The sequence below is a fragment of the Elephas maximus genome, chromosome 8 (genome assembly GCF_024166365.1).
Source record: "Elephas maximus indicus isolate mEleMax1 chromosome 8, mEleMax1 primary haplotype, whole genome shotgun sequence".
Lineage (NCBI taxonomy): Eukaryota > Metazoa > Chordata > Mammalia > Proboscidea > Elephantidae > Elephas > Elephas maximus.
In genome coordinates, this window is record NC_064826.1 from 119,050,070 (window position 1) to 119,065,036 (window position 14,967).

Sequence of the window (14,967 nt, forward strand, 5' to 3'; positions counted from 1 at the left end):
TTTCTTTGCCCATTTTTTAATTGGATTATTTGTCTTTTCGTTGTTGAGATGTTGGATTTTCTTGTAGATTTTAGAGATTAGACCTTTGTCTGCTTTGTAATAGCCAAAAAATTTTTCCTAGTCTCTAGGTTCTCTTTTTACTCTTTTGGTGAAGCCTTTTGATGAGCATAACTGCTTAATCTTTAGAAGATCCCAGCTATCTAGCTTATCGTTTGGAGCTTGTATGTTGTTGGTTGTGGTTTTTGTCTTGTTAATGCCGTGTATTAGGGCCTCTAGTGTCGATCCTATTTTTTCTTCTATGGACTTCATGGTTTTTGGCTTTATATTCAGTTCTTTGATCCATTTTGAATTAGTTTTTATATATGGTATGAGGTATGGGTCCTGTTTCATTTTTTTGCGGATGGAGTTCCAGTTTTGCCAGTACCTTTTGTTAAAAAAAAAAAAACTGTCTTTTCCCTATTTGATGGACTTTGAGCCTTTATCAAAGATCAGGTGACCACAGGTGGATGGATTTACATCTGAGTTCTCAATTCTGTTCCATTGGTCAATGTATGTGTCATTGTACCAGTACCAGGCTGTTCTGACGACCGTAGCTGTATACTAGTTTCTGAGGTCAGGTAGTGAGAGTCCTCCTACTTTATTCTTCTTCTTCAGTAGTGCTTTACTTATCAGGGGCTTCTTCCCTTTCCATATAAAGTTAATGATAAGTTTTTCCACTTCTTTAAAGAATGTTGGTGGTATTTGGATTGCTATTGCATTGTATTTGTAAATTGCTTTGGGTAGACTTGTCATTTTCACAATGTTGAGTCTATCTATCCTTGAGCATGGTATGTTTTTCCATTTATGTAGATCACTTTTTGTTTCTTGCCATAGTGTTTTGTAGTTTTCCTTGTATAGGTCTTTTACATCCCTGGTTAGATTTATTCCCAAGCATTTTATTTATTTATTTATTTATTTTGATTTTATTTTTTTAGGGGCTATTATAAATGGTATTGTTTTCCTGATTTCCTTTTTATCATTCTCTGTATTGGCATATAGGAATCCAACTGATTTTTGTATGTTTATCTTGTGTCCTGCTTACTCTGCTGAATCTTTCTATTAGTTCCAGTAGTTTTCTCATGGAGTCTTTTGGGTTTTCTATGTATAGTATCATATCATCTGCAAATAAGGAGATTTAAACTTCTTCATTACCAACTTAGAGGCCCTTTATTTCTTTTTCTTGATTCATTGCTCTAGCTAGGACTTCCAACACAATGTTAAATAGGAGTGGTGATAAAGGGCATCCTTGTCTTGTTCCTGTTCTCAAGGGGAATGTTTTCAGCCTGTCTCCATTAAGAATGATGTTGGCCATTGGTTTTGCATAGATGCCCTTTATTGTGTTGAGAAATTTTCCTTCTATGCCTATTTTATTAAGAATTTTTATGAGGAATGGGTGTTGGACTTTGTCAAATGCCTTTTCTGCATCGATTGAGATGATCATGTGATTCTTTTCTTTCTTTTTGTTTATGTGGTGGATTACATTGATTTTTTACATTGATTGATTTCCTAATGTTGAACCATCCTTGCATACATGGTATGAATCCTACTTTGTCATGGTGTATTATTTTTTTTTATATGATGCTGAATTCTATTGCCTAAAATTATGTTGAGAATTTTTGCATCTAAATTCATGAGAGATATTGGTCTGTAATTTTCTTTTTTTGTGCTGTCTTTGCCTGGTTTTGGTATCAGGGTTATGCTGGCTTCATAAAATGAATTCGAAAGTATTGCTTCCTTTTATATGTTCTGAAGTAGTTTGAGTAGTGCTGGTGTGAGCTCTTCTCTGAATGTTTGGTAGAATTCTCCAGTAAAGCCATCTGAGCCAGGGCTTTTTTTTGTTGTTGGGAGATTTTTATTACCTTTTCAACCTCTTCTCTCGTTATCGGTCTGTTCAGATTTTTAACATCATTTTGTGTTAGTTTGGTTAGGTAGTGTGTTTCCAGAAATTTGTCCATTTCCTCTAGGTTTTTGAATTTGTTTGAGTATAGTTTTTTGTAATACTCTGTTATGATATGTTTTATTTCAGTTGGGTCTGTTGTAGTGTCCCCTATTTCATCTCTCATTTGGGTTATTTTCACCCTCTCCTGTTTTTCTTTTGTCAGTTTGGCCAGTGATTTGTTGATTTTGTTGATCCTTTCAAATAACCATCTTTTGGTTTTTTTGATTCTTTCTATTTTTTTTCTATTCTTTATACCATTTATTTCTGCTCTGATCTTTATTATTTCCTTTCTTCTGGTGGCTGTGGGCTTCTTTTGCTATTCTTTTTCTTTTTGTTCAAGTTGTCTAGCTAATGTTTTGATTTTTTCCCTTTCTTTTTTGATGTGTGCATCTATTGCTATAAACTGACCTCTGAGGACTGCCTTTGCTGTGTCCCGGAGATTTTGGTATGATATGTTTTAATTTATCATTTGATTCTAGGAATTTTTTATTCCATCTCTGATTTCTGCTATTACCCAATGGTTTTTAAGCAGGGTGTTATTCAGTTTCCATGTAATTGATTTTTTATTTTTTTCCTTTTGCTCTTTCTGTTGTTAATTTCTACCTTGATAGCATTGTGGTCAGAGAAGATACTTTGTATGTTTCAGTGTTTTGAATTTTGTTGAGGGTTTCTCTGTGTCTTAAGATGTGGTCTATTCTGGAGAACATTCCATGCGCATTGGAAAAGAATGTGTACTTTGCAACTGTTGGGTGGAGTGTTCTATATATGCCTATGAGGTCAAGTTGGCTGATTATGCTCTTTAGCTGTTCTGTATCTTTGTTTTTTTCTAGATGTTTTGTCCTTTACCAAGAGTGGTGTGTTGAAGTCTCCTCCTATTATTGTGGAACTGTCAATTTCTCTTTTTGGTGCTGTTAGAGTTTGTTTTATGTATTTTAGAGCCCTGTCATTGGGTGCATAGATGTTCATTATGGTTAAGTCTTCATGATGGATTGTCCCTTTAATCATTATATAGCACCCTTCTTTGTCTTTTATGGTGGATTTCATTTTAAAGTCTGTTTTATCTGAGATTACTATTGCCACGCCTACTCTTTTTTTGGTAGTTGTTTACTTGATATATTTTTTTCCATCCTTTGATTTTTAATAAATTTATGTCTTTGTTTCTAAGGTGTGTCTCTTATAGACAGAATAGTGCTGGGCCCTGTGTTTTTATCCATTCTGTCACTCTGTGTCTCTTTATGGGTTGCTCAGTATAGCCTGGCTAGACGGGGTATAGATGTCACACGGCACCAGGTACTCAGGAGACAGAAAAAGGATGTTAGTAGAGACAGATGAGAGCTGATAAATGAAGAAAGGAAGGGGAAAGAGAGAGGGAAAAAAAGAAAGAAAAAAAGCAATTCCCCTTGGGGTTCCGCCTACATGGCTGCACAGATTGGGGGAGCAGCTCCTAGGCCATACTGTGCAGCCTGGCTAGAAGGGGCTCCCAAGTGTGAAAGAAAGAAAATAAACAGACATACAGAACAAAGCAAAACAAGGAAAAAGCCCCAGGGGTCCCACCAGCATGGTGTCACGGGTCAGGGGAGTGGATTCCCAGTTGAGTGGGGCTTCACAGCCTTTCAAGAAAAAGCAAAGATGGCACACAAAGTCAGGAGCTTGAGAGAAAGGAGCGGGAGGTGATGGGAGGTACTGCAGAAGTCAAAAGAGATGGAAAGAAGTAACACCAGCTCAGGGACCCGGCCAGTGTGGATGGGTCGAATCCAAGCAGCCTGGGGCAGAAACAGTTGCCTCCTGGCCAAAAAGACTGTGGCTGGAGGGAAGCGGAGGAGGCCGAAAGGGGAGGGGAAGAAGCACGGGGGTAGGAAAGCGTATATTGCTCGTTATCGGGTGATCTGTCTCCTGCTGTACCTCTGAGCTTCCTGGCTGGCAGCGGTGGCTCGGCCAGCCTGGAAGTGCAGCATCCGTGCTGCTTGGATTCGCCCCACCCACATCACAGTTCAGCAGACAGGAAGAGGATGCGGGCTGGGAAAGCTTATATCACTGGTTTCCGGGAGCTCTGTCTCCTGCTGGGAGCTCTGTCTCCTGCTGGGAGCTCCGTGAAGCTGCTTTCCTGTGCTGCCTGTCAGCCGATCTCCAACAGGAGTCCAAGATGGCAAATCCATGCCGCATTAACTGATAAGGAACCTCGTAAGTATCTCCCCTTGCTCTTAGTCTTCTGTCAGTTTCTTATTCCATTCAGTATTTGGCTGAGTTCCTTATCTCTTCATTTGACACTTCGGGTTCCAGGAATGATGTTTGTCTCTGTTTCGCTTAGTTTTTCAGGCCTTTGCTGTGGAGGGACAGTGTGGTGCTTCTGTCTATGGCGCCATGTTGACCAGAAATCCTCTGTTTTCTCTGGTTTTAATTGAGCATTTTCTATGACTACATTTTCCCTCCTCTCTTGATTTAACAATTATACTTCCTTTCGAAAACGTTTTGGTGGCTAGAGTTTGCAATCTAAAAGTTTAATCTAAATCCACCTTCAGTTAACACTAGACTGTTGCAGTAGTGCGTGTTTTGCCCAGTGACCAATTCTCTGATGAGTCCGAGAAAAGTCATTGATTTTCAATTTGTTCAGCTTTTTCTTGTTTTAAGAGTTGGAGTGAAGACTTGCAGGAGCTGACACTGGAAGTCAGCAATATATCCGAATGCTTTTTTTTTTTTTTTTTCTAGTAGATTTATAGTCTTTATGGAAGTCCCGGGAGCCCTGGTGGTGCAGTGGTTAAGAGTTCAGTTGTTAGCCAGAAGGTCAGCAGTTCAAATCCACCAGCTGCTCCTTGGAAATCCTATGGAGGGGTTCTACTATGTCCTATAGGGTTGCTATGAGTCAGAATAAACTCTACAGAAAGAGAGTTGTTTTTGTTTTGTTTTGTTGGTTTATAGAAGTCCCTGGGTAGTGTAAATCATTAAGCACTTGGCTACTAGTTGGCAATTCAAACCCACCCAGAGGCACCTCAGGAGACAGTCCTGGCAATCTGCTTCTGAAAGATCACAGCCTTAAAAACCCTATGGAGCAGTTCTACTTTGTACACATGGGGTCACCATGAGTCAGAATTGACTAAACAATAACTAACAACAACAACATAGTCTTTATAAACAAGAAAGAAAACAATTCCAGTGAAAATTCTGGAGAGCTCTGTGAGCCAATAGAGCAGTGAAAGTGAAGAACAGGAATGGCTACTCCCAGGGTCAGAAGAGGGCACAGGTCACTCTGCAGATTGGGCCTGGTGACAACAAGAGCCTGCTCTCACTAAATGACCAGGGACCTGGGAAAAAGGAGTCGTGGTGCGGAATGTTCCAGCCACTCTATGCAAGCCCACCTGCATTTCCTAAGAGCCAGCCATGAAACAGGAATGGTGACTGATCCTGGGAAGTGATGATAAATGGTCCATTTGGGCTTTGAGGATAAGCAGTGCTGCTGTGTAATGCATGCCTACTATAAGGCAGGCACCAACATAGATGAGTACAATTTGATTTTCACTACAACCCTTCATAGTAAATACTGTGATCGTCTCATGTTGGGATGTGGCAACATGCTGAGAGAGGTGAAGGGACACCCCCATTTTCATTAAGCTCTTGGAGAACAGACAACACTGAAACCCAGCTCTGCTTGAGTCTGCTGGGACACATTCTTCACTGCCCCAGAGTCCACTGCAGTACTGTCTCAAACTTGTGGTACCCTTTAAACAGGCTTTTAATACACTCACAACTGGATTTTTATTTTTGGGCTTGGGGGAAATTTTTTTTTTTTCTTTCTTTTAACAATGCTTTTCCTTGTGAGGGAGTCCTAACTCACAATTTCACAGTTATGTGCTCACCAATGGCAGCAAGGGAGCGGTGGCTCAGATAGACAAGCCAGGCAGAAAGAATGAGGAGGAGCCTCTCAACCTTGGATGTGGGGAAGGACTTTCTGGCCTGAGAGACCTGCAAGAGCAAAAGCATCACAGTTGGGATTGTCATGGCTATTACAGGAACAGGGAAGCTCCATTTTGGACTTCCTGCTGAGGCTGTCTGTGAGGACTAAATACAATAACATGGATAAGACACGGAGCCAGGGCCTGATAGAACTGCAAACACCACCACATCTGTAAAATAAAAGAAGCTGACAGCGCTCACTGGACCAGCCCACATTCTCTTTTCCTGCTGGACAAGATTATTTCAAACGTAGCCCAAGCCCACCAGCCCTGCCCTTCTGCTCCCACCAATGGGAGCACAATTTATGCCCATTGCACTTATTATTACAACTATATACTTTATTAACACCTGAATGGATGGCATTCATGTGTGGAAAAGAGTTGTGTCTGTGAATTATGGGCAAATCAGGTAGAGTGACAACTGTAAAAGACTGGAGGGGAGGAGATACTAAAATTGAGAAGGATTCTTATATTATTTCACAAATGCCCTTAAATCCTTGATTCATTTTAAAGAAACTGGAGCTGGAAACGGTAGATGTTGTCCTGGGTGTGATTTGTCCATGACAGTATCCAGACCCCTAGTAATGGACCTGGCCTTAGCCCCGGGTCCAAAAGTAGCACATAAATGTGTATCAATATGTTTTAAACTGAAAGAAAATATTGACCATGATGGTGTCATTACAATGAACCACCCAAGCATGTCTTGATCAAGTTGGATGAAAGACTCCACTACAATGAAAATTCATAGAGAACTAGCTCCAGGCCATGCTGTGTTTTGAAGTTTAACAATCATGCTACTTTATATTTGCCCCAAACTCAAATCCCACACATTCTGGGAAGGACATTTGACTTTCCCCAGCTCTATTCCTCAGTGAGTGCTGGGGCCAGCCAAGGGCTTTCCTTGGTGCCTATCATTCAAGTTTCCGCTGCGAGGCAGATGCCACCACACCCTCAGGGTCTGGCCTTCCGCAGCGGCTCAGAGGCTGCATTCTACACATGAGCCTGCCCTGACCCACACCACTACAACACAACTCCCCTTACCACGTGATGTGAAGAGGGTGATTCTTACAATTAAATTCTTACAATTTAAAGATGAGTTTATAGATGGGTCCAGTGGTCTTTGCTGAGACGAGTCTAGCAGGGAGCTGGAGGCTGCTCACAGCTCTCAGTTGGGAAGGCCCAGACCAGAGAAGGGTCCGGGGATGAAAGAACCAAAGCTTACCCCCTCCGCTGCTTTCTGAGAGGCTCCTTGACAGAAGACAGGCACAGGCTTTATCCAGGGTAAGAACTGTGGAAGGAGAAGCCACATGCCTGTGTGTACATGTGTGCGTGTATGTGGGTGTGGGTGTGTGCACGCGCGCGCGAATGCATGCCTGTGTGTATGTGTGTGCACGTGCGAGTGCATGCCTGTGTGCACACGTGCATGTGTGTGTGTGTGCGACTGCATGCCCGTGTGCACATGTACGTGTGTGAATGAATGCATTGTGTGTGTGCATGTGTGCATGTGTGCAAATGTGTATGTGCACGCACGTGTGTTTTTGTGAGAGGTGCATGTGCATATCTGTGCATGTGTGCATAAGAGGGTGATTCCCACACGTGAAATGTGTGAGACCCAGGAAGGCACCTGGAAGTCCAGGGAGGCAGGGCCAGAGGCAGCTGAAAGGCCCTGGGGATGGAACTCTCTGGGATGGATGAAGTGTCCAGGGAATGATGTGGGGGACTAGAAGAGCAGTCAGCAGGGTGAAGGAGACTTGGGAGGGGCGGGGCAGACAGATGCAAACTTTACAAAGAAGTAATCATAAGGGGGCAGAGACAATGGTGAGATAAGGCTTCTCCATCTAAATCACTGTGGCAGGCGAGTTGTCCTGGCAGGTCAGAGCAGTTTGAGGGCAGAGGCTGAGGGAGAGGGGGCGAGGTAAGAGACAGGAGGTTAGGGAGCAGGATTAAGGAAGTGTTTCCATTCAGTTTTTAAGAAGGAAGAAACAGGAGCTCTTGATAAGTTGAAGGGAAGAAGCAAAGAGAGGGAGAGGCTGAGGAGCCTGGGACAGCAGGGGCTAATTGAGGTGGGAGGGATGCTCAGCCCAGACACAGGAAGGAGGAGGTTTATGGGGTACAGCAAGTACCCAGGCAAAAGTCAGGCAAGCCGCTGGGAAGAGAAGTGCAGTTGGGTTTGCAGGAGAGATGTGGCAGCAGGCAGGAAGGGCTCCTTGAGACAGAAGCACTGCCTTAGTACCGCAGAAGCGCAAGCTGCATCCAGAAAGGAGACGCAAAGACCAGGAATTTCAGAAACAAAGATGGTGATACATTTCAGTAACTGTCTACTGCATCAAAATATTCCCATGTTAAATACTTAGCCCAAACATGCTTATATTATGTAAATGTGTTTGACAATATGTCCGATAAAGATTTTAAACATGTGGCAAGGTTTGACTGACATTTTAACTTTCATCACAAATTTATTGGATCAATGAAATACACAGAGTAAGTCATTCTTAAATATAGGTCAGTCCTTTAATCCATTTCAAAAATCACTGCTACATATTTGATTTTGTATTTTCTAGTCAGTGTTTTCCCATGTTCTTTAAAAACAGAAGCATGAGCTTTAGAAGAGCAAAAATACATTTACATACGATGTGATGAAGCATTTCATGATATATAAATTATATATAAGCTAAGATAGTACAAGTTACTGTGTAGAAAAAATAAACTTACGGTGAATAAATAAACTAACAACTTACCAAGTAAGATGTGGAGTATAAAAAGTCATTCCTATATATATATACATATACATATATATATATATATAAAAGTGTATGTGTGTCCTAGAGAATAAATATACTATATATACTTAAATATTTTGCGTGAAGTAACATGTGACACTGCATTTACGTTCAGTTTTGTAAACTAAAATACTGATGGCAGTGGGGGTCTCCCCTGACCTCCGGGGCCCCTGGGATCTTCTTTCCACTCCACGGGTACACACACCAGCAGAGCCCAGGCTCGCCCTCCAGGGACGTCTCACACTGCAAAGACAAAACCCAATGTCAGGAGCAGCAGAGGCAAGTGAAACTGGCTATACTCAGGCAAAGCCCTGGCCCCAAGGAGCTGTGACACTGGGCAGATACCCTCTGTTCCTCACCATCAGGTGTCAAAGGCAGCACTGTCTTCATGTGCTTGTTAAATGGCCCAGTGTTGTGCAAAGCTATCTGTTTTCACGGCCCTGATGTTAGAGCAGCTGAGTCCAAGGGGTGGGGAAGGACCCTTCCTGAGTGGGACCAACAGTGCAGTGCCATGGGCAGTCACTGTTTCTCATCTGTGATCAAGTACGCTTGGTCCTCAGTTTCCTCCTATAAAATCCACAGAGTCTGTGCTTTGTTGAATCCTAAAATCCTCCTCAAAATTAAATCTTGGTTTGTTTTACCTCATTTATTATTTGCCAATCCAAAAACATGCTACTGTATTTTATTACAGAGCTCTTTTCTCTTTTGGGGGAGAAAAAGAATGTCCAAGTAGATATTTTCCTAAATAGAGTTTGTTCCATTCCTTTCATATGATAGATGAGCAATCTAAGGTCCACAAAACTAGGGTCCTGTCTAAAGTCCCCATCCACACACGGTTGTTAAATGATGGCCCTAATGCTCAACCCCAGACCCCCGTCCCAGGAGGTTTTCCTCCACTGGCTGTGAAGTGCTGAGCTGTTCTTAGGTTATCTTGAGTTAGCTACTCCTGGTGCCCAGGGGGTGAGGCTCTTACTTAAAATGACAGGTTTAAGTCCCTCACAGTGCCTATCTAGGGCTGATAGCTTGGGGATGAATGACCACAGTTTTCAGGGTTGTGGGACAACCAGAGCTGTCCCCATGAGGCTGCATATCAGCAAGACTTGCATACTTGTTTGCTGTGATAAAATCCATTCTTGTTGCAGTTTGGCAGATAAAATTTGTAAATTTCTTCTCCAGCCTTCTGTTGAGCCTTGGCTAATCTATCCAGTACTTTGTAGAGTTGTCTTTGGCATGGCTCCTAAAAGAAGCATTTGACATTAGTATAAATGACAAGAGAAAATGAAGTATTATGAAGAGATCACTGTCTAACCTGCAGGAAACCATGATGGCGTAGTGGTTAAGAGCTATCTATGCCTGCTAACCAAAAGGTGGCAGTTTAAATCCACCAGGTGCTTCTTGGAAACCCTATGGGGCAGTTCTACTCTGTCCTACAGGGCCACTATGAGTTGGAATCAACTGGACGGCAGTGGGTTTTTTTTTTTTTTTTTTTTTGGTGGGGGGGGTGGGGAGGGTCTCACCCGCAAGTGAGGGTAGTTAATCTCTGTCTTGAGTTGTCAAGATAAAGGACAGGAATTTCATTCACCTGAGCTGAGAGAGAGGTGGCCCAGGCAGTAGCCTAGCTGACCCCACAGAGCTTTCTTGGCTCCTCCAGCCACCCTCTGAGTAACTGGCACCAGGTATCCAGCACAGCTCTCTCGATGGAGAATTTAATGGGAAAATGCCTAGTCTCAAACAACTTTCTTCTGCAATCTATAATATTATCTCACATAAACTGAATCGAATAGGGATTAAGGTGCTTGTTTGGAGCCCTGGTGGCACAGTGGTTAAGAGCTTGGCTGCTAACCAAAAGATCAGCAGTTCGAATCCAACAGCTACTCCTTGGAAACCCTGTGGGACAGTTCTACTCCGTCCTATAGGGTCACTTTGAATCAAATTGATGACAACCGGTTTGCTTTGGAATGGATAATTTAAGAATTAACTCTCCTTCATTTGTTATAATTTCCAGGTGAAAGGTCTGAAGTATTCAGAAAATTGGCTCAATCCTCTACTTTTCTAGGTGTGCGTGTTTGTGAAATTGCCTTCTTTTTTCCATCAGATCAACTCAAGTCACTCCAATGTTTATTCTATGTCGCCCTCAAGTGGTAAAATTAAAAACAGACTTCAGTTATTTTTTCAGTTAAGATGTGCTGGGATCAGGGTTAGGAAACCCTGGTGGCGTAGTGGTTAAGTGCTAATCGGCAGTTCGGATCTGCCAGGCGCTCCTTGGAAACTCTATTGGGCAGTTCTACTCTGTCCTATAGGGTCACTATGAGTCAGAATTGACTCGATGGCAGTGGGTTTGGGTTTTGGGGGTCAGGGTTGGGGGAAGATCCTTATGCTGAGCTTTAGAGATGGTCTAGTCTGACACCCTTATTCACTGAGATGAGCTCAGAGACATGAAGTAACCCACCTATAGTTACACAGCAGGAATTGCACTATCTTTCTGCTCCAACCAGTTACACTAGAGACCGCCGAAACTACTTGCACTAAAAAGCTTGGCAAAGCTAAGCTCAGAAACGTGTATTCGGCTTTGGGAAGAAAAGTCCTCATGTGCAGGGCTTCAGGACCAGGAAGGAGACCACAAGGCTTCAATATGCAGAGAGTGCCTACCACTAGAAAGGCCTCACCTTCCATTTTTTGATGTCTGTGGTCTTGCGAGCCTTGATGTTCTGGTAGGTACTGATGGCGTTCCAGAGGATGGACTCTGCCTCATCAGAAGGGGCCATGAGGTGGAAGCTGTCCAGGAGCTGCTCCTGTGTCATCTCCTCACTCTCAGGGTCTGAGGAGTCCTTCAAGTCTGAAATGGAACAGACAGTTCCTTTGAGCTCTCTGCCAGTACCTGCACCCTGCTACCTCTTGAAGCACTTCTGAAGGAGACGTACACGTGCCTTCCCTCCCTCAAAGCCAGGCAGGGGCACAAGGTCGACCACGTTCACCCAGATTGCTGGCTACTCTCTTTCTAGAAGCACTTCTAATGGTTTTGGAGTAGAGTGGTACCAAAAGCAATACCCATTCTGCTCTAGAAAAAATACATTTCAGAGTCTTGCAAGGTTTCCCTGGGTTTTTGCTTCTAAGGTAGCTTCTAAGGGAGGCAAGCAACATCACATTTGTGGAGGTGCAGGAAAAGCTTTGAAGAAGGCAAGCATTAGGGCTCAATTCCTGACTCCATTAACTGAGAGTCCTGGGAGTATTATTTATCCTGTTGGAACCTCAGTTTCCTCATCCATAGAATGGGAATTTTAGTACTATCCTATGAATAGGCAGGGTAGGGTTCATTTAGATGGGGGGTCTAAAATGCAGCCCTCCTGACCCACAGCCCTACACCCTTCCTTCCCTAGGGGCCCTGCCATCTCACATAAGAAGTGACTCCTTTGGAAAGTCACTAGACATCTTGTAGATAGAGACCAAGGGCTTGGGTTCAGTGCTTAGACAGAGTCATGAAGAACCGATTCTAATGGAACCAGCTATGAGAATCTGTCTCCTTGGGGTCCACTGGGACCATCCTCTTTCTGGAGCAGAAAGTGTCCATTTATTTACAGAAACCATTTCATTTACTCTGAAGGACAGAGAACGGGCAGGAAAAGCTCACCCCCTCCTTGGAATGGTCATGCACTCAAGGCAAATCCCTGTTGGGGTATGGGACCACGAGACTGCTCCAAGAACCCACGCAGGATGTGCAACCAGCCCAGATGGGGAGGTAGGAAGTTGGGAGTATGGAAGAGTTATTTCCTTTGCTTCCCACTACAAATAAACTGCTGCTTAATTTCGGGAAAGAACCTGACTGTCAAGTTCTTAGGAGGTCACCGCAATATACACATCAAACATTGTTTTTCTATAGTGATGAATGGAAGTGAGATGTTTATCATAAACTCTCACATTACGTTCTGTAAACATCTGGGAAGCACATACTGTAGCCACAGGACATATATTACAAAGGACATTCCAAGCTTATGGGTGGGGGGGACAGCAGGAGAGATGCCCACCTCATTCACAGAGGCTCCAGACCTGGGGCTGCTCACATGTCACACAGAGGAGTGCTGTGGGGCTGCAGGTGCCCTCTCCCTGTCAGGGCAGCCCATTTGGCTTCCTCCACCCTCCCTGAGTATCTAAGCAATGTCTGAGTGTCTATAGGTCACTGGGCTGCGGAACACAAGAGCCTTGTTCTCTCCTCCACCCTCCCATTAAGTGTCACCTGCGTAGTCCTTTCTGTTCTTCTCCCTGGGCATCTATTCCCAGGGTGGACTCAACTGGCTGGTCAGAGGTCTTTTCCTCTACATGGCTTTGGTTAAATGCTCCGATGCTGGCAGGAGGTGAACCTGACTTGCCCTGGGTCTTTAGACCAGCCCCTTACCCACCCAGACCTCAGGCTCCAGGCCTGCCATCTGTCCCAAGGGGGCTGGTAGGAGATGGGCGGGGGGGGGGGCTCACCTGTGTCCTCAGCACTTGGAGGGGTACCGGCATAGTCCAGCTCAGGCACGCAGGAGCCCTGGCCGCGGGTGAGGGCGTGTAGGGGTCGTGATTCCCCGGGCAGCGCGCGGCAGCTCAGCCCGCTGCCACAGCGTGCGGTGTTCACGCCGCATGCCGCGCCCAGCTGCAGGGCACACGTCGGGCAGCAGCCGCAGCCGGCCGGCCGGGCGATCTCCTGGCAAGAGGCGGGCACTGGAGGACAGAGCGCCAGCTTCTCGTCGGAGCAGGGTGCGCAGCGCCAGGGCTGGGGTGCGCCAAGGGCCGCGCCAAGGAGGGTGCCCAGCAGCAGCAGCAGCGACCAGGCGCGAGCAGCGAGGGTCTCGGGCATCGCTGGCGGCGGGCGGTGGCAGACCGTGGCAAGTGGTGGCGGCGGGCCGGTGGCGCGATTGTTGAGGGCGGTGGCGGGCGGTGGTGATGGTCTGGAGGCTCAGTGGCGGCGTGTGGTGGCGGATGGAGGCAGCGGTCTGGAGGCGCAGTGGCGGCGGGAAGTGGCCGATGCTCACTGGGTGCCGCGCAGGCCTTATGTAGGGCGCAGAGAGCTCCACCCGGACCAGGTGGTTAATGATTGACAGCGCTTTGTGCTCTGAGCTGGATACTCTAAGTTTGTTTTGTTCTTGCTCGTGCGCTCAAGACCCTACGCAAACCGTGGGTGGAAGGAAGGTAAACGGTTTGGGTTTCAGATTTGTTTGTCCTGTTATGTGGAGCCAAAGTCCAATTCAACAACAAGCACCCCTGCCAGGCGGAGGGGTGGCACATGTTCTTGTGTAAGGGCCATCTTCCGGGCCTCGCCTATCCGGCCACCTTTCTTAGGCTCCTGCCCTGGGAAAGCCCAAGAGATAGGCAACACCCAGCCCACCCACCAGTTTTCATATGGGAAAACCAAGGCTCATAGTGAGGAAGGGCACAGACTGGGTTAGAACCCAGGCCTCTGCAAGCCCTGTGGGTACCATTTTGCCAAAGCCCAGAAGGACTTCTCTCTCCATATGAAGAAGCTGGGTCATTCCTATGAAGGAGGAATAAGGAGAGGAAGGGAGGGAGGGAAAGAGGAAGGAAAAAGGAAATGAAGAGAGGGAAGGAGGAAAGAAAAAGGAAGGAGGGAGGGAGGGAGGGAAAAAGGAAGAAAGGAAGCTTGCAGGTGCAATGGTCACTTAGGGGGCAGTGTGCAGTACAAGGAAGAATTCTGAGGTTAGGTGGGCGCTGCCACCCTCAGCTCTTTTTGCTGCAGATACAACCCCACCTGCGTGAAAAGATGCATGAAGCAGGTTCTACTCTGAAGCCTTGTTTGTAACATCTGCAAACAAGGAGAGTGCCAGATAAGAGAAGGATGGGGCATCCTTTCGATGGCACATACCAGCCAGGAAAATGAAAGGGGTGACTCTATTTACTGACAGGGAACAACCTCTTAGCTCTTCAAGTAAAATCTCCAAGAAAAAAAGGAAGGCCCAGAATATGCTATTGTTTGTGTACAAAAAAGTAATAGGCATATACATGGAACTGTGATTCTGAATTTGTAGAGTATCTGGGAAAGAATAGACAAGAAACTGGTACCAATGGCTACTCCAGGGCACAGAGGGTGAAACTGGGTTAAAAGCCTTGTTTTCACTGCATATCCTTTTTTAACCTTCTGAATTTGCATTGTGCACTTACATTACCTATTAAAAAAATAAATAATTTGTTGACTATTTTTCTAGCCCCTTCACTGGTTCTATGACCTTAGGCAAATTACTTGACTTCCCTGAATTGGCTGGTTTTTTGT

General features: G+C 45.0%; 1 protein-coding gene across 1 annotated transcript; it reads right to left on the reverse strand.

Annotated features, from left to right (window-relative positions):
* Positions 1-8,681: 8,681 nt before the first annotated feature.
* On the reverse strand, positions 8,682-13,682 carry IGFBP1 (insulin like growth factor binding protein 1). Its single transcript, XM_049894224.1, has 4 exons — positions 13,173-13,682; positions 11,372-11,541; positions 9,814-9,942; positions 8,682-8,948 (listed from the first exon to the last, which is right to left on the reverse strand). Exons 1-4 carry the CDS (start codon positions 13,537-13,539, stop codon positions 8,817-8,819), a joined length of 798 nt encoding a protein of 265 aa, XP_049750181.1. The 5' UTR covers positions 13,540-13,682; the 3' UTR covers positions 8,682-8,816.
* Between the last annotated feature and the right edge of the window lie 1,285 nt (positions 13,683-14,967).

Bases quoted from the DNA above. Each gene is read 5' to 3' on its own strand.
- IGFBP1 (XM_049894224.1), bottom strand. From the start codon at position 13,539: ATGCCCGAGACCCTCGCTGCTCGCGCCTGGTCGCTGCTGCTGCTGCTG. The intron at 9,943-11,371 runs GTGAGGCCTTTC...TGCTTCTTTTAG, and splicing joins CAGACATCAAAAAATGGAAG to GAGCCATGCCAAAGACAACT. The intron at 8,949-9,813 runs GTATGCAAGTCT...TTGTCTTTGCAG, and splicing joins GATTTTATCACAGCAAACAA to TGTGAGACGTCCCTGGAGGG.